Source organism: Balaenoptera ricei, chromosome 13 (assembly GCF_028023285.1).
Source record: "Balaenoptera ricei isolate mBalRic1 chromosome 13, mBalRic1.hap2, whole genome shotgun sequence".
Classification (NCBI taxonomy): Eukaryota; Metazoa; Chordata; class Mammalia; order Artiodactyla; family Balaenopteridae; genus Balaenoptera; species Balaenoptera ricei.
This window is the reverse complement of record NC_082651.1, coordinates 77,272,657-77,299,218: the sequence shown is the minus strand read 5'-3', so window position 1 is coordinate 77,299,218 and position 26,562 is coordinate 77,272,657. Positions and strand designations below refer to the sequence as shown.

The 26,562-nt window shown below is 39.6% G+C and overlaps 1 protein-coding gene across 5 annotated transcripts in view; it reads left to right on the top strand.

The window, feature by feature from the left end:
- The first annotated feature begins 1,927 nt into the window (after positions 1-1,927).
- SPAST (spastin) overlaps positions 1,928-26,562 on the top strand; it is a 53,132-nt gene continuing 28,497 nt past the window's right edge. For 2 of the 5 annotated variants that reach the window (XM_059943645.1, XM_059943647.1), the window contains exons 1-3: positions 1,928-2,635; positions 19,290-19,376; positions 21,725-21,808. In XM_059943645.1, coding sequence (XP_059799628.1) covers positions 2,221-2,635; positions 19,290-19,376; positions 21,725-21,808 — 586 coding nt within the window. In that variant the 5' untranslated portion in view covers positions 1,928-2,220. The remainder of the gene's footprint in view (positions 2,636-19,289; positions 19,377-21,724; positions 21,809-26,562) is intronic. The other 3 variants (XM_059943646.1, XM_059943644.1, XM_059943643.1) reach the window with 3 other exon arrangements.

Sequence of the window (26,562 nt, the reverse complement as noted above, 5' to 3'; positions counted from 1 at the left end):
AAGGGTCACAGGTTCTATCTCTGGTCGGGGAACTAAGATCCCGCAGGCCGCGGGGGGAGGCGGGTCGGCGGGGCGGTGGAAAACAAAAACCAAAATTCAGGTTAGTGGCTTCCTCTAGAGGGGGAGAAAAGAGTTTGAGATTAGGGAGGGGCTCACAGAGTGCTTCAAGGAACTGGTTACATTAGTTTTTCTTAAAATAGATGCTGTTTATTTTATTATTTTTCTTTACATTATATATATGTTATACAGTTGTTCCTTAGTTTCCTGGGTGTGTGGGGTAGGTTCCAGGAACCACCCCCCCCAATACCAAAAGCCGTATGCTCAAGCCTGTTACATAAAATGACATAGTTTTTGCATATAACCTACTCACATCCTACCATACACCTGAAATCATCTCTAGATTACTTACAACACCTAATACAATGTAAATGCTATGTAAGTAGTTGCAGGCCATGTGGCAAATTCAAGTTTTGCTTTTTGGAACTTTCTGGAATTTTTTTCCAAATATTTTCCATCTGCTGTTGGTTGAATTCGGATGCAGAACAACGGATACGGAGGGCCCATTGTATACATCTTGTTTACATGATGTATGTATAAATCTAATAGATTTCACACAACAACAAAAAGTACCACAGGGTTCAAAAGAGGGAAGTTAGGAATTGAAATGAATCAGATGTGAAAGAGAGAAGGCATTTCAGAATGAGGAACTGGCCGAGGCACAGAGGCAGGAAAAGGGGTGGGGAACAGTAAGAGGGAAACAGGGAGTAAGTCATTTTTGCAGTAGCCTACACTTGTAGGGGAGTAGTGGTGGGGAAAAGCTAGATAAAGTTGTGGCCAGAATGTGGAGAGTCTTGGAAGCACTTGTAAACCTCACACTGTAAACAATGGGGTTTTTACTTCAATTAGTATTCCTTAGTTTTGGGCAAGAAGAAACAATTACGGCTATTCCAAGTAAAAAGAGAAAGAGAAGAGAGAAAAAAAGATAGGGAGATAGTAGGAGGGAGAAAAAGAGAGAAGAAGGGAAGGAGAAACAGAAGCAGAAAAATAGAGAAATAGACTGAATAGTTTTGGGATAGGTTATCAAGTAAGTGACCAGTCCAGGAACCTGGTAGTTCTGGGGATCTCAATGAAATAAACTGATAGAGCAGCTCTTTAGAACACTCAGTTCTTACTATCGTCTACCCCAGTGTGTTTCCATCCAAGATTCCAGTTTCTAGGAGAGTATGGTTAACCTAGTGCTTCCACCTCTGTGATCTGGGAAGCAGGGTTCTGTGCTTGCAGCTCATGAGAATACAGGAAGCGAAGTCGAGTAGAATTAAAAAAAAAAAAAAAAAAAAAGGCCCAGTCTGAATTGCTCAGAAAGTATGGGATTACTGAGCAAAACCTAAGGATTCCCTTATTCAAACATTAGTTCTTCAGATTAGACATGTAAACACGTACTAATTTAATTAAATCTCTGGAACTGATGATTTCATCACAATGAGCTAACAGTTTCGTTTTCGGTGACCTTAAGTTTTTGTACGCCTCTACAACTGCTGTCCTCTCATAATAATTACTAGATTGGGACCCATTACTTCTGTGATGGAACTCAGATCAACCATCCTTTGTGGAAGACTGGCAGAAAATGCTGAAAGAAATATAAGAAAACTATGACACCGTAAGATGACCCTGAGAACTAGCCGAGCGACCCCAAGCTGCAGCGGTCCCTCCAGCGAGTTGACAGCCTAAGTTCCCTGCTAAAGAGCTCCCAGGGTCAGCGTAGTCGACTGAGCGACCGGTCCCTAAGGCAGACGTAGGCCAAACTGCACTGGGAAATGTAGTTCCGCGGGGAACGGACGGAGTGGCGGGCGCCGCACACGCGCACTAAGAGCTCAGGGCAACAAAGACGGCGGCGTGCGCGCACGCGCCTGAGAAAGACTCGGGAGGGCGTGCGCGTACGCGTGCGCGCCCGGCCGCGGTTCTGAGCTACCAAGCGGCTGAGAGGACAGAGAGGAGGGGCAGGAGCTACCGACCACAGGAGGAGGAGAAGGGGTTGTGCTCCTGGCCGAGCAAGGAGAAAGGGGCGGGGCTGGAGAGCAGCGCGCCGGGGTGCCGAGCTCCTGGGACAGGCGGGCGCGTGAGGGTCTGTGGCCCTTGCCGTCCCAGTGGCCGCCGCCGTCGCTTGGCTGCCGTCGGTCTGCGGGAGGCGGGTTATGGCGGCGGCGGCAGTGGGAGCTGTGAATGAATTCTCCGGGTGGACGAGGAAAGAAGAAAGGCTCCGGCGGCCCCAGCAGCCCGGTGCCTCCCAGGCCTCCGCCCCACTGCCTGGCCCCCTCCCGCCCCGCCCCCAGGCCGGCCCCTCCGCCCCAATCGCCGCATAAGCGGAACCTGTACTACTTCTCCTACCCGCTGTTCGTAGGCTTCGCGCTGCTGCGTTTGGTCGCCTTCCACCTGGGGCTCCTCTTCGTGTGGCTCTGCCAGCGCTTCTCCCGCGCCCTCATGGCCGCCAAGAGGAGCTCCGGGGCCGCGCCGGCGCCGGCCTCGGCCTCGCCCCCGGTGCCAGTGCCAGGCGGGGAGGCCGAGCGCGTCCGAGCCTTCCACAAGCAGGCCTTCGAGTACATCTCCGTTGCTCTGCGCATCGATGAGGACGAGAAAGGTAACTGGGGGCCTGGGGGGAGAGGGCGGCGGCGCCGGAAAGAAAGCGGTGGGGTCGCCGAGGGAGGGCAACACCTGCGTCCCTTTCCTGCGGGAGCCGGCGGTGCTCCCCCGTAATTGATCTGCCCGGCGAGACTGCTTCCTCGGGTTAGACCCTCATCCTCCACGATTCTCAGTTAAACACCTCTCTCCTCTCAGGCACCCTAGCCGGTGACTTTGTTTCAGACACTAGCCTACACCTACACTTCTGCATGACCCAAGTCCCTATGAGACACCCAGACGTGCTGGTGACAGTGACAGTTGTCCTAGAGTGACCACACAGATCCTTTCTAGCGCTGTAAACAGTGAGTGGCTTCCTCTGAGCCAGGTTTTCCAAAAGGTTTTGATATCGAAGAAGCTGTGCCTTGTTATAGGCTTTTAGTGAAAGCAGAGTACTGTAGTGTCAGAAAAAAAGAACAAATGGTGACTCAGTTTTGAAAGGAACAGCTGCATATGATTACAGCTGAATTTGCACTATTTTTAAAAGTTTCATAACAGTCATTTTTATCAATGTAATGACTTCTAAGTATTTTTCAATAAAGTTCTATTTTAGTACAAAACTTTTGCTCCTGGTTAATTTGATCTCATCTAAGTATTCCAAGGTAACCTCTAAATTTTTAAATTGAAATATTGAGTGAGGACTTCCCTGGTGGGGCAGTGGTTAAGAATCCGCCTGCCAACGCAGGGGACACGGGTTTGATCCCTGGTCCGGGAAGATCCCACATGCCGTGGAGCAACTAAGCCCATGCACCACAACTACTGAGCCTGCGCTCTAGAGCCTGCAAGCCACAACTACTGAAGCCTGTGCGCCTAGAGCTGGTGCTCCACAACAAAAGAAGCCACTGCAATGAGAAGGCCACGCTCGCAGCAATGAAGAAGACTCAATGCAGCCAAAAAATAAATAAATAAATAAATAAATAAATAAATAAATTTTAAAGAAATTGAGTGAATAGGACTAATTTATAATACCATTTTACAATAAAATTTAAAGATTTCTATTTCTGAATGAAAGCAAGGGTACTACATCCTTCAGATTTCTTTTAAGCTAATGTTTTTTAGTCTTTCTATAGGCTAGGCACTGTGTGCTCTTAGCTTTGCATGTGTTATCTGTTTAGTCCTCACAATTACCCTGTGAGGTGAAGGTACTGTTAGTATCAGCATTTTACAGATGAACAAACTGAGGCTCAAAAGATTAAAACAGGTCATTCCAAGCCTATGCTAATTGCTAATGCCAAATTTTTTATGGAAGATGATAAATGGAGTTAGAAGGAGTCTTATAGCATTTTGAAAATCCCTCCTTTCGTCCCAACTCCAGTATGCTGAGATCTTCTTTTCCCTCTAACTACTCATTTTCATTGTCCATTAGTTTAAAAAAAAAAAAGCAATCTGCAGTTCATTTGTAGTGTCTCCACTACCAACTCCAGAAACTGTTCTAGAATTTCAGTTTTGTTGAAACTTATATCCTTTGTGAGGCCTTGGACTGAGAAGTAGGATATAAGGAAGGAGGCAGGTATTCATGGGTTTTGGAGTGTAAGGACAGAGTGGAGGTTAAGAACGTTGAAGAAAGGAGGCGTGGGGCTTCCCTGGTGGCACAGTGGTTAAGAATCCGCCTGCCAATTCTGGGGACATGGGTTCAATCCCTGGCCTGGGAAGATCCCACAGGCTGCGGAGCAACTAAGCCCATGCGCCACAACTACTGAGCCTGCGCTCTAGAGCCCATGCTCTGCAACAAGAGAAGCCACGACAATGAGAAGCCTGCGCACCACAACGAAGAGTAGCCCCCACTTGCTTCAACTAGAGAAAGCCCATGCGCAGCAACGAAGACCTAATACAGCCAAAAATAAAAACAAATAAATAAATAAATTTATTAAAAAAAAAAAAAGAAAGGCACATTTAAGAGAAGAATACCATGTGTTTTGGGAGGGAAGTTTTTAATCGCTTCATTCTTTTTTTTTAATATATATTTAAAATATTTATTTATTCATTTTTGTCTGCGTTGGGTCTTTGTTGCTGCGTGTGGGCTTTTTCTACTTGTGGCGAGTGGGGGCTGCTCTTCGTTGAGGTGCACAGGCTTCGCATTGCAGTGGCTTCTCTTGTTGCGGAGCACAGCCTCCCGGTGTGCGGGCTTCAGTAGTTTTGGCTTGCAGGCTCAGTAGTTGTGGTGCACGGGCTTAGTTGCTCCACGGCATGTGGGATCTTCCTGGACCAGGGCTCAAACCCGTGTCCCCGGCATTGGCAGGCGGATTCTTAACCACTGCGCCACCAGGGAACTCCCTATTGCTTCATTTTTTATCTCTAAGGAGCATCCACGATCTCCTTGGGAGGATGTAGAAGCATACCATTATCGCTTCCTAGAGAAGCACTGTTTTATTGCACTATTTTATTATAATAGAGTCCTTTGAAGTTTACTAATCTAGGTCAAAAGTTGTTTTAGAATAGAGGGAATATATTTAAGGGTAGATCAATTCCAGTAAATACAAGGATATTTTGTTAACACTGGGTGATGGGAGTTGGGAGGTAGCATAAGAGGTCAAGGAAAACTTAGGTATTAAAAAAAAGGATCCTGCACTCTTAGATTTAAAGAGAAATCAGTTCCATGTGAGGGGTAAGTAATGGAAGTGGAATTCAGACCTTGGGTTTCATGCTGGTGACTTATCTTTGGGTATCACATATATACCTCTATTATATTTAATTCCTCTTAAAATATTTAAGTGTAAATATTTTCAGCAATCTCTGTACCGCATATTTCACTCTCAGCTGATAATGTTTCTGTTCAAAGGTTTTGCTTTATTTATACAGTTAGTTTATAAAGTGGACATCAGAACAGGCAATGATAACTCTAGTTTGAGTTCTACAACTGATGCATTATATGACAAAATAAATTAGTTCAAACCGAAACAAATTAGTTATATTAATTTTCCTTTAACAGTAAAGTAAAACTGAGTTTACATTGTCGTGGTTCTCTTCTATCTCAAATTTTTCCTTTAGCATATTGAAAATTTTTTTACTTTACCTTTAATTAAGTGGTTGCCAGAGTTCACATTTGAAGTCTATTTGCCTCTCAGCCATCCTTGACAATACAGAACTTAATTTCAGGAGAATTTTATTCTCCCTCTTTCCTACTGCATCAAAATATATATGAACAAATTGAAATGAATCAGATAGTGTTCAAAGGTTTCCTAACTCTGTAGTTAGCCCCTAAACCATTAAGGGGCTACTAATGTCGTGCAATCCCTTTCCGTTAAAAACTTGACCTAGCTTCTAAACATACTGAAAGCCACTTTATTTCATCAGGTGAAGTGGGCTATTTCAGACTGTAGTGATATTAGTTAATTGACACATTTGGTGCCTTCAAATAATAAAGGCCAAATTAAATCTTATTTTAACAAGGTAATACATAAATGTGGTTTATAAGGTGGCTGTTTATTTTGAATTTTATTCTTTTTTATGGCATACTCAACTTTGACACTGAACTTTCATAAAGGCCTAAATTTATCTGAAACCAAGCTATTTTTTTTTTTTTTTTAAAGAAAGCTGCGTTTTATAGCTACTTTATTTATTTATTTATTTATTTTTGGCTGTGTTGGGTCTTCAGTTCGTGCGAGGGCTTTCTCCAGTTGCGGCAAGCGGGGGCCACTCTTCATCGCGGTGCGGGGACCGCTCTTCATCGCGGTGCGCGGGCCTTTCACTATCGCGGCCCCTCCCGTTGCGGGGCACAGGCTCCAGACGCGCAGGCTCAAGAGTTGTGGCCCACGGGCCCAGCCACTCTGTGGCATGTGGGATCTTCCCAGACCAGGGCTCGAACCCGTGTCCCCTGCATTAGCAGGCAGATTCTCAACCACTGCGCCACCAGGGAAGCCCCAAGCTATTTTTTAAAAAAATAAATTTATTTATTTTTGTCTGCGTGTGGGCTTTCTCTAGTTGCGGCGAGCGGGGGCTACTCTTTGTTGTGGTGCGCGGGCTTCTCATTGCGGTGCCTTCTCTTGTTGCAGAGCATGGGCTCTAGGTGCACGGGCTTCAGTAGTTGTGGCACATGGGCTCAGTAGTTGTGGCTTGCGGGCTCTAGAGCGCAGGCTCAGTAGTTGTAGCGTACGGGCTTAGTTGCTCCACGTCATGTGGGATCTTCCCGGACCAGGGCTCGAACCCGTGTCCCCTGCATTGGCAGGCGGATTCTTAACCACTGCGCCACCAGGGAAGCCCCTGTTTGTTTTATATGAAGCAGGTTCTCTGTCTTGTAATTCCAAGGGCCCCTTGGAATACTTGGGGGAGAAGAGAAGGTTGTAATAGTGGTTCTTTGGATTAACCAGAACATGACCTAACGTGCTTTGGGTGGCTCCTGCTGGTAGACAAGCCTGGGGTCTCCTGAGTAATACAGTGGTGCAGGTTCTTCAGGTGTGGCTCAGTTACCTCAAGTGTGTAGGACTTGACAGACAGTAAGGGCCCAATGTATTGTATGAAAGAGAGAGAGCCAGTTTCTCAGGATAAGATAGGGCTGCAGCATCTGGCATCAAGGATAGAAGTTATCTAAATAAAATCCTTTTTTATTTATTCCTAATCAGTTTATATTTAAAACGGAAGGTTTTTTAAAAAACTAATTACCATGTATTATAATTTCATATAATCCAATGTAGTACTTTATTTAAAACACACAAAATACTTGCTTATCCACATCTATTTTCAGAAGGTGAACTAGAGATTAGAAATCAGAAGTATCAGATTTGGTATACTTTCTTTTATTCCTAAAAACTACTAGATACCATTTTGAAAGGATTGATTTCAGACAATTTTCTTGTGCCTAATTTCTGCTTTAAATGATTAGAACAAGGAAAGAATTATTCTGATGGATGGACATTCTGATAATATACTTTTCCCAGAGAATAACATTATTTTTTATTAAATAAACAATAAACACTTTATATTTCTCTTCAAGAATATTTGGTGGCATTTGCACTAAAGAGACAAAAAGACAGCCACTTTTACGAACTTCATTCCTTGTTCTGTTTTTAGCTGATTTTTATTGCAGTTTATATTCTTCCTAATACAGAATACAGTTGAACCGTATAAAACTCACCTGGTAACTAGATTCCTAAGATTATTGTTAGTCATCCTGATGACAATTAAGGGATAGTCAGTAAACGGATATTAAATTATTGAAGAAGGATCTTCCCTAACCCTTCCTGCCTCTTTTCCACTATCTTATTCTCTGTGCTCTACCCAGTAGTAGTTGGATTTTTCAGTTATGGCAAAGTGTAGATTCTCTACTTTTCTACTCGTTTTCCACTCTCTTGACCTGTATAAGATCAGTGAAGGTATTAATCAGTGACCTAGCCTTTTTTTCTCTTGCTTTGTGAAATATTAACAAATGCTCATGCTAGACATCCTATAGAATAAAACATCTTTGAGCACACTCACATCTCAGTGGTTCATTCTGGTAGTGAGGAAAGAAAAATGTCAAAATCCACAATTTTCTTGGGACTAGTAAGTGTTTTACAGCTATATAGGTATAGCATAGACATGTTATACTTATTCACATATCTTTCTGTTCTTTTGCAGATATTTTATGCTGCAGTAGAGAGGGAGAGAATTAGTTGTTGTTCTTAAGTGGATTTTGTCAGTTCCTTTCAGTGAGCTTTCACTAGAACACCCATCTGTGGCTGAACAAGTGGGATTTATTACTTATTGTAACCAAGAGAACACACACCATGGGGAGCCATGGTGTATCTCAGAAAAAGGCTAAAAAGAACTTATAGAATTTGGACTTGTATTTAGGTGATTTTAAGGAGGATTTAAGGAAGCAGGGTTTTGCTCTGGATTGGATGTTTTCAGGAATTGGGGATAATTCTGTGATTAAGTATCTTTAATCTAACCCAGAAAGAGAGAAGACTGGAGTGAGGATGAAGCTGCAGTTGGTTAAGAAGCAGTCATTAGCCCGAAGAGGGGGATGTTTGGTGTTTCATGGCTTGGCCAATGTTCACATTTTGTCTGTGTTTAGACATGATTGTAGAGTGGTCTCATTTTTGTCTTCATCCATCATGATCACAGAGTGACCTTGTCTGATGTTGTTGTTCTGTGGAATTGTTTATACTCAATAGAACACCAAGGCTTAGTTGTAATGTCAGGTCATATCCTTGTTACACCAAGGCTTAGTTGATGGTACCAGCTCCTGGATGTCAGGGGCTGCTTTTCTTTATCTCAGGTTTGAGAATCTAATTTTATCCTTTTTAAATTGCAGTGCCTCTTATCCAAATTGACATTTGAATTCTGGCTCCACAGGATCTTGGGCAAGTTACTTACTATTACACTGAGATAATGTTTGTAAAATACTTAGTGTCTGCACATAGTAGGTCCTCAGAAAATGGGAACTATTGTTATTTATTTATTTTACAAACTTTTTAAAAATTTTATTTATTTAATTTACTTATTTTTGGCTGCGCTGGGTCTTCGTTGCTGTGCACGGGCTTTCTCTAGTTGCGGCAGGCGGGGGCTACTCTTCGTTGCGGTGCAGGGGCTTCTCATTGCAGTGGCTTCTTGTTGTGGAGCACGGGCTCTAGACGCATGGGCTTCAGTAGTTGTAGTTGTGGCACGAGAGCTGAGTAGTTGTGGCTCACGGGCTCTAGATCACAGGCTCAGTAGTTGTGGCGCACGGGCTTAGTTGCTCCACAGCATGTGGGATCTTCCCAGACCAGGGCTCGAACCCGTGTCCCCTGCATTGGCAGGTGGATTCTTAACCACTGCGCCACCAGGGAAGTCCCGGAACTATTGTTATTAATTTTACAGTTCTTTTAAGGTTACAGCCTCTAGAGGTTATGTTAGAAGAACATTGTTAAACCTTGTTACCTAGTTTTTACTACTCTTTTTATGAAACAGCAGCAGTCTAAATGAGATTTAGGGAAGAAGGCGAATTATCTGAAGAGTGATATACAAATATTTTTGCTAATTGTGACCCTTAGTTCAGAAAAAACAGATGGAAGTCTCCCCTTAGCGTCACTTAGTATCCTAGTTTTTTATTACAAAAGAGATGAAATGATTTTTTATTCTCATGTATGTACTCATGTATGAATGCAAGCTCTTGATAGAGAATTGGAAAATACCAAAAATGCACAGAAGAAAATTAAAATTACCTACCATCCATAGTAAATAAAAAAAGACTTTTAAAGAAGATAAATTGATTGAAATTCTTAAGGTTTAAAGAAAATGTCCAAAACTGTAATGATTCCTTTACATGGGATTCAAAACTTTTCCAATTAAATGGGAAAAAATAAATCTTAACTTCAGAAATAAACCTTGTTGGTTGAACATGAAAGCAAATATGGCCTTTTTTTGCTGACTTAAAACAGAATAGAAAGGATCCTTTCTGTGATAGTGAACTATGAGAGAATTAATCAGGGGGCTGTTAGTCTGATGCTTCATGGTCTCTGTGGTTTATTGTGGATTAGCACACATTAAAATCTACTGTAAGAGGGCTTCCCTGGTGGCGCAGTGGTTGAGAATCTGCCTGCCAGTGCAGGGAACACAGGTTCGAGCCCTGGTCTGGGAGGATCCCACATGCCGCGGAGCGGCTAAGCCTGTGAGCCATAACTACTGAGCCTGCGCGACTGGAGCCTGTGCTTCACAACAAGAGAGGCCGCGATAGTGAGAGGCCTGCGCACCGCGATGAAGAATGGCCCCCGCTTGCCACAACTAGAGAAAGCCCTCGCACAGAAACGAGGACCCAACACAGCCAAAAATAAATAAATAAATAAATAAAAATTAAAAAAAAAATCTATTGTAAGATTTTTAAGATACCCATTATTCCGCTAATGTGACACTTGCAAGTTGCTAGCAAAAAATTGTGTAGGAAAATGGATGTACTTACTCCCTGGAATTGTTTGTAGAATGATGCTTAAGAAGGACTAAATAGATAAGTTAAAAGCAGTGGGCTTTATGAGCTAAAATACAACAGTGCATACAATTCTGGAGTAGAAGGATTTATATTTATCAACAAATTTACTAAGTATGATAAAGGTAATTTTTTACATACCTCTTTATTAAAGTATTATCCCATGCCCTGTTTCATTTGATCTTTGCCACAACTCATGAGGTAAAAGAAATGTCATCTTGTTTTTAGCTAAGGAGACTAAAACTCAGAGAGATTGCCAGACTTTCCCAAAGTCATACAGCTATTAAATGATGGAGCAAGGACTTAAATCTCTGTCTTCTAACTCACATATTTGCAAACTGACATCCTCTCTCGCTGCCCAAACTACTCATGTTTTGACCCTTCTTGTGGCAATCTGGGTACCACTAACATGTGAGTGGAAAGATGCAGTTGATGATTCACAAATTAGTCCGCTATTCTTTTTTTTTTAAACAGAATATATTTACTTTTTTTAAAATTAATTAATTAATTAATTTGGCTGCGTTGGGTCTTAGCTGCAGCACACGGGATCTTCATTGTGGCATGTGGGATCTTTTGTTTCCACGCATGGGCTCTTTGTTGTGGCGTGCAGTCTTCTCTAGTTGTGGCGCACAGGCTCAGTAGTTGCGCACGCGGGCTTAGTTGCCCCGCGGCATGTGGGATTTTAGTTCCCTGGCTAGGGATTGAACCCGTGTCCCCTGCACTGGAAGGCGGATTCTTAACCACTGGACCACCAGGGAAGTCCCTCCACTATTATTATCTTTATTTAAAGATGGATAACATCAGTATTTTTTTTGCTTGTACAGTAACACAACTCAAAAATTAAAATAATGCACAAATACAGAAAGTGAAAATCTTCTGTAATCTTATCCTTAGGGAGATGATTACTGATAAGTTTCCTGATTTTGTCTAGTTACATAAACATAAATATTCATTAGAGGAGAAGAACCATGTTACATAGAAACTGATCTGTAACCTTTTTCACTTAATGTATGGGGACTCACTTTCCGTTTCAATATATTTAATCTTCCTCCTCTATTTTTTTCAGTTTTCAAGTACACTTTTATTAAAGTATACATAAAGTGCACAGTGTGTTGCTTAATGAATTATTAAACTGAGCACAGCAGTTTGAAACCCCACCAGGTCAAGAAATAGAATATTACTCCAGAAGCCTGCCTTTCTCATCCTCCCTTCTGCTCACTACCTTTCCCCACCCTTCACAAAGGTATCTTCAATTCCTAACTTCTTATACCATAAATCAACTTTGCCTGATCTTGAGCTTTATCAGTGAAATCACACAGTGTGTGTTCTTTTTTTTAAAAAAATTTATTTATTTATTTTTGGCTGTGTTGGGTCTTCATTTCTGTGCGAGGGCTTTCTCTAGTTGCGGCAAGCGGGGGCCACTCTTCATCGCGGTGCGTGGGCCTCTCACTGTCGTGGCCTTTCTTGTTGTGGAGCACAGGCTCCAGACACGCAGGCTCAGTAGTTGTGGCTCACAGGCCTAGTTGCTCCGCGGCATGTGGGATCTTCCCAGACCAGGGCTCGAACCCATGTCCCCTGCATTAGCAGGCAGATTCTCAACCACTGCGCCACCAGGGAAGCCCAGTGTGTGTTCTTTTTATGTATGGCTCCTTTTGCTCAACATTATGCTTGTCAGATTAATCCTTTAGGTTACTTGTGGCAATAATTGTTCATTTTCATTGCTGTATACCAGGGAGCAGCAAACTGCCTATAATGGGTCATTTAGTAATTTTTTTTATTGTAGTAAAAGATAGATAACAAAATTTGTCATTTTAGTCAATTAAAGTATGCAAATCATTGGCATTAAATACATTCACAGTACTGTGTAACCATCACCACTATCCATTTCTAGAGCTTTTTTTTTTAAATTTATTTATTTATTTATTTATTTATTTATTTATGGCTGTGTTGGGTCTTTGTGTCTGTGCAAGGGCTTTCTCTAGTTGCAGCGAGCGGGGGCCACTGTTCATCGCGGTGCGCGGGCCTCTCACTGTCGCGGCCTCTCTTGTTGCGGAGCACAGGCTCCAGACGCGCAGGCTCAGTAATTGTGGCTCACGGGCCTAGTTGCTCTGCGGCATGTGGGATCTTCCCAGACCAGGGCTCGAACCCGTGTCCCCTGCATTGGCAGGCAGATTCTCAACCACTGCGCCACCAGGGAAGCCCTCTAGAGTTTTTCATCATCCCAAACAGCAACTCTGTATCCATTAAACAATAACTCCCCATTTCCTCTTCTCCATACTCCCCTTCTCCCAGTCTCTGATAACCTCTGTTCTGCTTTCTGTCTCTATGAATTTGCATATTCTGGGTACCTCATATAAGTGGACTCATACAATATCTGTCCTTTTGTGTCTAATATTTCACTTAGCATTTCAATGTTCATCAGCCTTGTTGTAGCATATAACAGATTTCATTCCTTTTTGAGGCTGAATAATATTCCATTGTATGTATACACCACGTTTTGTTTATCCCTTCATCTGTTGATGGATATTTGGGTTGTTTCCATCTGTTGTTAATAATGCTACTATAAACATTGGTATACAAGTCTCTGAGTTCCTTTTTCAATACTTTTGAGTATCCACCTAGGAATAGAGTTGCTGGATCATAAGGTAATTATTATGTTTAATTTTTTGAGGGACTGCCAAACTGCTTTCCACAGCAGCTTTGCATTTTTTAAGCATATTTTTTAAAATTAATTAATTAATTTTTTTCATCTTTGGCTGCTTTGGGTCTTCATTACCGCGAGCGGGCTTTCTCTACTTGCGGCGAGCGGGGGCTACTCTTTGTTGCGGTGCGTGGGCTTCTCTTATTGCGGAGCACAGGCTCTAGGCACACGGGCTTCAGTAGTTGTGACTCACAGGCTCTGGAGCGCAGGCTCAGTGGTTGTGGCTCAAGGGCTTAGTTGCTCTGCGGCATGTGGGATCTTCCCAGACCAGGGCTCAAACCCGTGTCCCCTGCATTGACAGGCGGATTCTTAACCACTGCACCACCAGTGAAGTCCCCAGCTTTGCATTTTTACATTCCCAGCACCAGTGCACAAGGGTTTCTAATTTCTTCACATTTGTTAGTTTCAAGGTTTGCTTGTTTTATTTTTATTTATATTTATTTATTTTTACTTTATTTTATTTTTTCATCTTTTGGCCACACCATGCGGCATATGGGATCCTAGTTCCCCAACCAGGGATTGAACCCGAGGCCCCTGCATTGGAAGCGTGGAGTCTTAACCACTGGACTGCCAGGGAAGTCTCTGTTTTTTTAAATAATGGCCATCCTAATTAATGTGAAGTGGTATTGCATCATAGTTTTGATTTGCATTTCACTAATGACTTATGATATCAAGCATCTTTTCATGTGCTTATTGGCTATTTGCATATCTTCTTTGGAAAAATGTCTATTCAAGTCCTTTGCCCATTTTTGCATTCACTTGGTTTTTTGTTGAACCATTTAATAAATATTTCTCTTTTTTTTGGAATTTTGAATTTTATTTTATTTATTTTTTTATGCAGCAGGTTCTTATTAGTTATCTATTTTATACATATTAGTGTATATATTTAATAATTATTTCAAGTGCTCTTTCAAAACTATTCAACTCTCTTATAGGGGGTGTGATCCAGTAAAGCTTTATATACAAAAATAGGCAGCTGACTCTATTTGGCTCTTGGGCTGTTGTTGGTCCTAGATTATGTAGTTCACTTGTAGTTCACATTATTGGCTATTAATTTCAACTACCACTACAACCATTGTAAGTTTCTGCCATCCCACACTTCTCTTGATTTGATGTAGTCTGGTTGGTTGAGTTTGAATGTTGTTGGGGCCCATATAGGAAAGAGGGAAATGTGTAAGGGAAACTAAGAACTGTTCAAGTATCATGAAGGCCTTTTGTGTGCTGGACGCCATTGTAAGGTTTGATTTTTCTGCCATAATTTAGTCAAAAGGGGGAATTCCCTGACGGTCCAGTGTCAGGGTTCGGCTCTCTCACTGCCAGGGCCTGGGTTCAATCCCTGGTCGGCGAACTAAGATCCCACAAGCTGCATGGCATGGCCAAAAGTTGAAAAAAAAAATTTAGTCAGAAGGGTGATCACGTCGGAGCTTATGGGCTTGTAGTTTCCCCTAATTTAGGGGACTGAAGTGATTTGAGTGTGGGTGTCAGCCCTTGTACAGGCTGGCCTAGTTCATAACTCTTCAGTGATGCAGGGTCCCAACCAAAATCTTGGAATCTTTGCCGCTTGTTCTCCTTGGCATGCCCTAGAATTCATTTTTTGTCAACTTAGTCCCATGAGTCTGCTGAAAGCTGTGCTTAGTTTCTTGGTCACATTTGCATTCAGAATTGACAATTGTTTCAAGCAGAAAAGTGCCCCAAGTCATAGGCTCACCTCTGTTGGCTTTTCTCTTTTCCATATTTTGGTAATTTTTTAAAACAGCCATCCTAATGGGTGTGAAATGGTCCCTTCTTCCAAGTTTTAGTAATTTTCATACTGTTTTGAAAATTCTCTGATCCCTTCAAACAGATGTTTTTAAAATATTTTTCTAGTTTTTCTCTTCTAATCTTACTCTTGTAATCAAAATTTTAGTTCTGGTATTATAATTCAAGTCACAACAAATGTTCTTATACATAAATGTTGGAGTGTTGCACTTTTAAAAAATCAGATTTATTGAGGTTTAATTTACGTCAAGTTTACCCTATTTAGGGATCTATAGTTCAGTGAGTTATGACAAAGAGCTGTGTAAACCATCACCACAGTCAATATATTGAATGTTTTATCACCCCAAAATCTCCCTTGTGCCTCTTTGTAGTCGGTCCCTTTGCCTCCCCCTTAGCCTCTGGCAATCACTAATCTGATTTGTCCCTATAGTTTTGTCTTCACTGAATGTCATGTAAATGGCATTATATAGTGTGTAGCCTCTTGTGTCTGGCTTTTTTCACTTAGCATGTTTTTGAGATTCATCTGTGTTCCTACATATATCAGTATTTTGTTCTTTTTATTGCTGAGTAGTAGTCTATGTATGGTTGTACCACAATTTGTTAATATGTTCACTAAATGATGGACATCTGGGTTGTTTCCAGTTTTTAGCTTTTATGAATAAAGCTGGTAAACATTCATGTACAGGTCTTTGATGTTTTTATTTCTTAGGGTAAATACATAGAAGAAGGGCTGGGTCATGTGGTAAGTATATGTTAATGTCATGAGGAACTACCAAACTCTTCCAAAATGGCTGTATCATTTTGTAGTCACACCTGCAAATGTGACTTGTCTTGTAACTTTTTTCCATTCAAAATTAAAATCTTGTAGTTTTAATTTGTAGTTCCCTAACAGCTGATGATGTTGAACATCTTTTCTTGTGTTTATTTGCCATTTATGTCTCTTCTTTGGTAAAGTGTATGTTTTGATCTCTTGCACACTATTTTTAAATGACTTTTAAAAAAAATCATTGTAAGAGTTCTCTATATATTCTGCTTACAAGACCTTTATTAGACATATTGTTTTGCAAATATTCTCTCTCAGTCAGTCTGTGGCCTGTCTTTACATTGTCAGATCCATCTTTTGAAGAGCAGGAACTTTTAATTTTTATGAAGTCTGGTTTATCAAGTTTTTCCTCTTTTTTAAAAATTTATTTATTTATTTATTTATTTTTGGCTGTGTTGGGTCTTTGTTGCTGTGTGCAGGCTTTCTCTAGTTGCAGTGAGCGGGGGCTACTCTTTGATGCGGTGCACGGGCTTCTCATTGCCGTGCCTTCTCTTGTTGCGGAGCACGGGTTCTAGGTGGTGGACTTCAGTAGTTGTGGCACGTGGGCTCAGTAGTTGCGGCTCACGGGCTCTGGAGTGCAGGCTCCGTGGTTGTGGTGCACGGGCTTAGTTGCCCCGTGGCATGTGGGATCTTCCCAGACCAGGGCTCAAACCCCTGTCCCCTGCATTAGCAGGTGGATTCTTAACCACTGCACCACCAGGGAAGTCCCACTTTTTTCCTCTTAAGGTTTGTGATTTTTATGTGCTAAGAAGTATCTGCCTAAGCCAAGATCACAAAGAATTTTGTCCATGTTTTCTTCTGTAAATTTTATATTTTTAGGTTTTACATTTAGGTCTGTGATCCACTTCAAGTTAATTTTTGTATGTCATGTGAAGTTTTTTGTGTATGGGTGTCCATTATTCCAGCATCATTTTTTGAAAAAGCTATTCTTTCTCCATTGAATTACCTTGTCATATTTGTCAAAGTCAAATCAATGATATATGTGGGGTCTATTTCTGGACTTCTGTTCCATTGATTTTTTTTTTTAATTTTCTTTCTTTCTTTTTTGTTTTTGACTACGTCGGGTCTTAGTTATGGCATGCAGGATCTTCGTTGAGGCATGTGGGATCTTTCGTTGTGGTGCTCAGACTTCTCTCTAGTTGTGGCGTGTGGGTTTTTTTCTCTCTCTAGTTGTGGCACGTGGGCTCCAGGGCGCGTGGGCTCTGTAGTTTGTGGCACACGGGCTCTCTTGTTGAGGAGCGTGAGCTCAGTAGTTGTGGCGTGCAGGCTTAGTTGCCCTGCAGCATGTGGGATCTTAGTTCCCTAACCAGGGATGAAACCCACATCTCCTGCATTGGAAGGCAGATTCTTTACCACTGGACCACCAGGAAAGTGCCTCTGTTCCATTGATTTATATGTCTATCCTTTCTCTGGTGTTCTTGTACTTTTAGGTAAGAAATATCTATGCATTTTCTACTGTCACACTGACTTAACGAGATTCAAATAATGCAGTAAATCAACTTCCTGTTACCAACGAATGTTGGGTAGTAGAGTAATTATTGAGCATGTGATTTTATTTGTAATCAGTCATTGCACTTGCCTCTCTGTAATGTGGTAAAACGCCTTAAAAGATTTTGTTCAGATGTTGCCAGTGAGAACTGTCATACACTGCTGTTAGGAGTATAAATTGGCACAAGCGCTCTCAAAAAGCATTTTGTTGATTTCTGGTAAATGGAGAATATGTGATGAACTATGACTCATCAATTCTACTTCTTAAGCATATACTCAAGAGAAACTGGCACATGTACATAGGGGGACAGGTACAAGAATATTTATTGCAACATTATTTGAAATATTGAAAAACTGGAAACAACCTACATATCTTTTAATAGGAGATAGTTGAATAAATTGTAGGATGGTATAGGATACTATACAGAGTCGAAATGAATGAACTAATCTCTGTATAGCAACATAGATCTAAAAAGCAATGTAAATTTTTAAAATAAAATGATATAAATAAAGTAGGAACAATAGAAAAATATATACAAGTAAGGTAGACACTCAATTCATGATAGTGGTTTCTGGGAAGGAAAGGAGCGTGAGAATGGGAAGAGGCACAAAAAAGGAACTTTTGTTGTATCTGTTAAGTTGCAGTTCATTTTTTAAATTTTTAAGTAAATATGACATTGTTATCAATATTCCCACCACACAGAATGCAAATGCTATTTTACTGTTTTCTGTAATTTACCCCTTTTTTAAAATTAAAAAACCAAAAATACATGTAAACAGATATTTTCTTCATAAAAAACTAGAAGGTAAGCATCCAAATAGTTTGAATTGACTTACAACAGATTCTTAATAATTTCTTCATGTGTCATTATCAAGTACTTATTGAGCACTTACTCTGGATCAGACACTGTGTAAAATACTAACGGCATTTTATATGGGTAATAAGTAAGAAATTACCCTGTCCAAGGGGCTAAATCTAGTTAGTGATTTATTTTGGGGGTGGAGGAAGGTAGGGAGGAGGTACACACTCGTAAGGGGACAGTATTTCTTAGTTGTTGTGTGGTGTTTATAATAAGACTTCATCTATTCTATGTTATCAAGAGAGTCATGATATTTTATTGATTTTGAAATTTCAAATTAAAGAATGGCATGGGAATTTTTGTTTGATTAAATAGGGACATGAGTAGGGAAAAATGAAAAACAGTTCTTATGCATGATTTCCACCTTTGCTTTACTGTATCTCTATATTATTCACTTATGAGGCTTTGCAGATTCTAAGGACTAAGAAATTAATTTTTAAAAACAATGAAATTTGCATATAATTGTTACCACTTTAAAGACGTATCCTACACATATTTTGATTATACTGAATTTTTAGGTCCTTTTAAAGCTGAATTTTAGATCAAGGATAAATGTTGTCATGTTTCAAAGAAAATAGAAATGTGTTACTTAATGGCCACACTTGTAATCTCATATACCAGTTCTCATGGTGCAATCATTTATTAAATAAAAGCTAACTCTAGAAAGGAGCACCCATGAACATATTACATCATATTTGACTACAGTTAGATTAAACAATGCTTTTTTCCTCACTATTATTGAAATCGTATTTATTTTTCCTAACAGTATATATTTTAAAAACCATTTATTTAAAATAAAATCTTGAATATTTATTTCTCTAATACATTTCAGTGGTTATAAGCATCAATACCATGAGATGATAAACAAATAAAGAATCACAGCTCTAAAATTTTGAGAAACGTTGACGTCCATATCTCCCTCTTGCAGAGCCACATACGCATTAAGATGCTAAAGTCCTAATAAGTCACAGAGTAACAGTTTTCAGACTTGTTTGATCACAACTCTTTTTTTCATGTATCTCCTAATAAGAGCATGCTTTGGAAAATGTTTAGTGTATTCTTAGGGTATACTTGTGATTTATACAAATAATTATTTCTATTTTAAAGTAGGACAAAAGGAGCAAGCTGTGGAATGGTATAAGAAAGGTATTGAAGAACTAGAAAAAGGAATAGCTGTCGTAGTTACAGGACAAGGTAAGGTTATATTTACGTTTGCTTAGTAGCATCCGAAATTGTGTTCACATGATTGCCCTGATTTCAGATCCGTTTATCTTAATAAAGGTATTTAACAGATTTTTAAATGTTCTTGTTAAAGTTAATGCTTTATTACCTATGCTAAAAATGAAGTTGTAACCAGATATGCTCAAACTTGATTACTGAATTACTTGTGTCCTCCTTGGAACCGCTGTTCATGATATTTTAACCCTATTTTTAAACCTGTTTTTTTTTTTTTTTTTTTTTTTATAAATTTATTTATTTATTTATTTATTTATGGCTGTGTTGGGTCTTCGTTTCTGTGCGAGGGCTTTCTCTAGTTGTGGCAAGTGGGGGCCACTCTTCATTGCGGTGCGCGGGCCTCTCACTGTCGCGGCCTCTCTTGTTGCGGAGCACAGGCTCCAGACGCGCAGGCTCAGTAGTTGTGGCTCACGGGCTTAGTTGCTCCGCGGCATGTGGGATCTTCCCAGACCAGGGCTCGAACCCGTGTCCCCTGCATTGGCAGGCGGATTCTTAACCACTGCGCCACCAGGGAAGCCCTTAAACCTGTTTTTGAAGCCTCATCCTTTCCTCATTGTCGAGGCAGGGAAGGAGTGGTTATTTCACAGACTCCCTTTTACACTGTGGGTAATGCTTGACTGCATGTTAAAATATGAGCTGTAATGTCTGACTTTGATTCACACATGGCTTTTTAAAACCAAAACAGTTATTTCTCATCTTTACTTTCCTGTCACATCAAATTAAAAATTAGAGTCTAAGGACTTCCCTGGTGGCACAGTGGTTAAGAATCCGCCTGCCAACGCAGGGGACACAGGTTCAATCCCTGGTCCAGGAAGATCCCACATGCCATGGAGCAACTAAGCCCGTGTGCCACAACTAGTGAGCCTGCGCTCTAGAGCCCGCGAGCCACAACTACTGAGCCTGCGTGCCACAACTACTGAAGCCCATGCTCCGCAACAAGAGAAGCCATCGCTATGAGAAGCCAGCGCACTGCAACGAAGAGTAGCCCCCGCTCGCTGCAACTAGAGAAAGCCTGCGTGCAGCAACGAAGACCGAACGCAGCCAAAAAAAAAAAATTATAGAGTCTAATATTACCTTTAAATATGTAGACAACATTTCTTGCACACATACTATGTGCCCAAGCATCATTGTATGTGCTCCATACGTATTAGCTCTTTTAATTTCACCACAACCCTACACTCTAAAGCTGCTACGGTTATCCTTATTTTTCAGATGAAAAACCTTAAGTGCAAAGAAATTAAGTAACTTGCGTGAGGTCTCATAGGCAGGAAGTGGTAGAGTCAGGATTTGAACCCAGGCAGTCTGACTTCAGAGCCTGAATTCTTAAATACTATGCTGTGAATAGTGGTATGTGGATACCACTATTATATGAGTAAAGTACTTCAGCTTATCATAGCTAAAATAAATTCAGAAGCAAAAATTACAATGTGTGGGCTGAGAATCTTAGCCTTATGGATCAATCCACCCAGTGGATATTTTATCTGGCTGGCTGATTCTATAACTTATATCAGCTAATCTCCAGTAACTATAATGTGTCCAATATTTACCATGTTTTCTTCTCTCTCCTTTTTATTTTGACTGTTTCTCTAGCTACTGGTCTCCTGTATAAAAGAGAGCAGAATAGAACAAGTAAATATGGAAGATTGGGTCTTGGAGACTTTTCATGAGTTTATGAGCATGACTTTATGAATTATGTACAAAATATATTTGATGTTCTTTGTCAAATGCATAGAAGAAGAGTTAGAAGAAAATGAGTTGGTTATAAGAAAAATAGTATTTCATTGAATCAAAAATGCCTTCAACTGTACCAAGAGAAAATACAATGTCAATTAAACTATGACACATCCTCTCTTATCACATAGAATTTGAATTTTAACCTTATTGAATATGCTATCTTAATCTTATTTAGACATAGCTATAACAGAAGTATTAGTATCTATGACCAAATTTTTGTATGCAGAGGAAGTGACAGACTATGTTATGACTGCAGCCTGGCTGATAGCATTAGTAGGTTGGCACAGGTTTTAAAACACTTCCCAATTTCAAAGAGTTTTAAATGTAGGGGGAAAAATATGTCTCAAAACCCGTAAAATCCATGATATACCACAAAAGGTCTGAAACCATGATAAGGAACTATAACTGATTTTTTTAAGATATTATTTGAAAATGATATTTTGTTAATTTCATAGTCTTTTCATAAAGACTATGACTCCCCATGAGATTAGTTGGTATGATAATTTATCTTGAAGCAGCATTAGTAGGTAAATGTAGATATTTTAATTCTTTTTTTCTGCTTTTTCTTTCAGGTGAACAGTGTGACAGAGCTAGACGCCTTCAAGCTAAAATGATGACTAATTTGGTTATGGCCAAGGACCGTTTACAACTATTAGGTATCAATTAATGAATTGTATAACTGGAATGAGATGTATTTAAAATCTTAAAATTTAAGATTTAAAATCTTAAAAGTTTAATGAAACTTTAAATGCAGATGGAAATAAATCAATGAACTTGAAAATGTGTTCTAGGCTTTCTTTTAACTTATGAAAATTTCTAACATATACAAAACAGAAGAGTTTATTGAACTAATTATCCATCACTCAGCTTTGGTAATTATCAAATCATTGTCGGTCTTGATTTAAGACTGGCAAACTATAGCCTATGGACTAAACCCAGTTCACTGCCTGTTTTTGTAAGTTGGTACAAAGCTACTTTCATTCCTTTGTATATTATCTGGTTGCTTTCATGCTACAGTGAGAGAATTAAGTAGTTGATACAGAGATCATACAGCCTGCAAAGCCTTTTAATATATAGCTTTTAAAAATATTTTAATATTTACTACTGGCTCTTTACAGAAAAAGTTTGCCAACCACAGTTTATATCCCTGCTCACTTTCCCCAACTTCATATTACTATTTTGAAACAATTTCTCGATATCTTTTTATTTCATTTATAAGTATTTCATATCTCTAAAAGATAAAGATGCTTTAAAAATAAAATTGCCAAAGTGAGGGGATTGTCGCTTCTAACGTTTCCCTTCTTTCCGTCCCTCCCTTATTTCCTGTGTATCACTTATTTTTTACTTTGATTTGTAACTAGAACAAACCTTCAAAAAGAAAACTCATTTCATTATAAAACGAAGGTAATGATTCTTCCCTCTGGGGAAGCAGTGAATATTAAATGGGATGATGGAAATGACTGCCAAAAAAAAAAAATTGCCAAAATACCATTATCACACCTAAAAAATAACTAATAATTCTTTTAATACTAACATAAACATAAAAGTAATGGCCAAAAAAATGGTCAGTGTCCAAATTTATATATAATATATAAATAATGTGCAGTCAGTGTCTCAAAATTTAATAACTCCTACTATTTTTTTATAATTTAATTGTTTGAATCAGGATTTCAAGAAGATCCATACTATACATCTCTTTTAATATACAAGTCTGTTTTTTCTTTTTCTTGCAATTTATTTGCTGATGAACCAGATCTTTGCCATGTAGTGTTTCCTGCAGTCTGACTTTCACTCCATGCATCTCCATGTTATCTTTTAGTATGTTCTTCTGTCCTCCCTATAAATTGATAGTTGGATATGGAGCCTTAATTGGATTGAAAGTAGATTTTTATTTTTTAATGATAAGACTACTTGATAGTTGCTTTTGTGTTTATCCATCAGTATTTCTTGTGATGTTAGCAGCAGTTGATGACTTATGCCTAGTGACATTATAATTGTCATTCTTTCTGCATTCATCAGCTGTAAAAGGTCTATAAAGAGAAACTTCTCATCTTCTATTTGATGGTATAGGTTTTAAAAATATATTCTTAAGGTAAATCTACCCCTCAAACAAGGTGGAACTAAAACCCACCCTTCTTGGGTGGTTCTACCATAGCTTGATGTGATAGAAATAGTAGAAACTTGGTAAACAGGCAGACTTTATTTGTTGCTCTGTGCTTTTGATAAGTTATTTAGCATTTCTGAGTCTTCTTTATTTCATTTGTAATATGAGGCTAATAGATAATTATTATCTCACTGTATTTGTGACTATGAATTGTTGAAGGAACCTAACCCATAGTAAGTACTCGAAAATGCTGGTTTTTGTTTATCTCCTGACCTGTGTGTAATCACCACCCCTGCTTTTGTGTACAAATATACACGTATGTTTTTTATTAATTCACTCATTCATTCATTCCTATATGGTCCATGGTGTTTATAAATTTTTTGCCCCACATTTTTTAAAAAGAAGCCCTTACTGTTTTCAGATAGCTAACAAGGCAGTGTTCTCCTGGCTTCTGTGGCTGACAGTTTGCCTTCTTCCTAAGGGACGGTTATTACTGTGTCAAATAAAATAACATATTACATCAAGGGTTGTTGTAGTAAAATAATTATCTAATTGTTCTAATTGGTCCTTTCTATGTGTTTTAGCTATAACACCTTTTCAGTATATGTACAAAGTATCAATGTATGTGATGCAGATTAAGTTTGATTATGGAACATTTTGTAACATGTTTCAAATTGAATAATAGTTGGTTTTTAACTTTAATCAGTATTTGAAATTGTGATATGGTAAAACATTAGAAGCAACTCATCAATTTATAGACTTGTCTTTAAATGCAACTTAGTAATTTCTTATTTGTGTTGTTAGAGGAGAGGACAAAAAGATTTATAATATAACATGAAGCTAGGCTTTAATAGAATTAATATTTGGTGGTTGTTGTTGTCTGTTATCCTCAGAAATGCTATATGTCCATTCATGAAAGATGTTACTTTAAAAAAGAGAGGGTGGAATAAAAGACATCATCAACATTTTCCTGTCTTCTGAGAACGCAGAATATCTGGGAGTTATATACCAAAGACAGTAAAAAAGAAGTGTGCACAAGTGCATAGTAGAGCATATTTGTGTATTATGTGCTGGTTAAAAAATGGAGCTTTTCAGAGGTGGGATGCCTGATAGGTATCTAAGTAGTATGGAGAATGATAACTGGGAGTTCCCCATACAGACTGGTTTGAGAGGATGTAGCATCTCTGATAAAGATGGGAAGAGTTCATATGTATTATGTATCTTCAATTTAGTGATAGTGAACCTTAGAGCAAAGCTTAAGTGTAAAACCTGCTGTAGATTATAAGATAATTTTGGCATTGGTGTCTGGTATACTTGGCAATTACCCTTTTTAAAAAAAATTTAGCTTCATTCAAGGTCCATTTATTAAGTCCTTACTCTACCAGGAACGGTGCCAAGGGATATAAACTGAATTTCTTTCTTTCTTTTTTTTTTTTAATTTATTCTTGGCTGTGTTGGGTCTTTGTTGCTGTGCGCAGGCATTCTCTAGTTGCAGCAAGCGGGGGCTACTCTTCGTTGCGGCGCGCGGGCTTCTCATTGCAGCGGCTTCTCTTGTTGCGGAGCATGGGCTCTAGGCGCATGGGTTTCAGTAGTTGTGGCACGTGGGCTCAGTAGTTGTGGCTCGCGGGCTCTAGAGCGCAGGCCAGTAGTTGTGGCGCATGGGCTTAGTTGCTCCGTGGCATGTGAGATCTTCCCGGACCAGGGCTTGAACCTGTGTCCCCTACATTGGCAGGCGGATTCTTAACCACTGTGCCACCAGGGAAGCCCTGAATTTATTTCTTGACTCGGGAAATATTTATTGGGTGGTTATCATGTTCTAGGCACTTAGGATATAGACAAGGATCCTTGTGTCATAGAGTTTATATTCCAGCAGGGAGAATACTGACAGTAGGCAATAAACATAAAGAATAAATAAGTTATTCCATGTGTTAGAAGGTGATAAATTTGTGGAGAAAAGAAAACACAAAACACAGTACAGGGGATTAGGAGTAGATGGGAGATGGTCTATGTTTTTAATTTTAAATAGGATAGTCAGGGTATACCTCTTGGAGAAGTTGACATGACCTGTAAGTTAGCCTTACAGGTATCTGGGAGAAGAGTGGTCTGGGGAGAAGTAAGAGCTGATGCAAAGCCTTAAGAAAACACATCTGGTATGTTTGAGAGGAGCAAAGAGGCCAGTGTGCCACAGCAAGGAGAGTATAGTAGAGATGAGGTCAGAGAACTAATGGTCGGGGGGGGCGGGCAGAGGGGGCGGCCATCACAACATGCAGGACCTTACAGGCCACTGAAGATTTGAGCTTTTGCCGCCTGTGAAGTGGGGAGCAGTTACAACGATTTTTTAAGAAAGGAGTAACATCATCTGACTTCAGTTTTAAAAGGATCTCTCTGGTTGTGATGTTGCAAGGGTATGTTATGTACCAAGGAGAGCAAGTAGGACAACTATTGTGGTAAGCTAGGAGAAAAATGATGGAGGCTTGGACCAGGGTGATACCAGGAGTAACAAGTGGTTGGATTATGATTGTATTTGAAGCTTGAGCAAACAGATTTACTGATAGATTGGATAAAATGTTCCTGTGTTTAGGCTCTTGTTGATATAGTGGGGAAGGCAGACATAAATAGATAAATCATCATCACTGCAGGATGGAGATACACAAATATTTCGTAGGGATGGGAAAATAGGTGTCTGAGAAATCTTCCTGGAAGAAACCTAAAGTGGGAATTTAAAAAGATAAATAAAAGTTATTAATGGTTGGGCGGAAAGATATTCCATGAGGAACTAACAGCATGAACATAGACTCAGGGACAAGGAAAAGCATGGTGCTGGTAGAGACATGAATTCGGGATTGCTCAGGCATAAGAAGCGTAGGCAGATCATGGAGGGCCTTGTTGGTCATATAAAGGAGCTTGAGTGCTAATCTGTGGGCAATGGGAAACTGCTAAAGGGTTGTAGGCACACAGGTTATGTGGTAAAATTTCCCTTATAAGTAGATCACTGAGATGATTGTGTGGGGATTGCACATGAGGGGATCAAGAAGCAAGGTGACTTGTTTTATTTTAAATCATTGTTTAATCTACACGACCTTTAGTCATTTTAAAAAGAAGCATTAAACTAAGCTTACTTTCTTCAAAAAAAAAAAAAAATTAATTGGAGCAGGTTCACATTAGCTGTGTCCTGCTGTTGTGTGTGTGTTTTCATGCATATAAATCCAAGCCCTGCAAAAAAGTTCTATGGCTTATTAGTTATTAGTTATAAAAACTAAGGATTTAATTTCTGTTTATTTTTTACTATATAATGAATGTTTATGT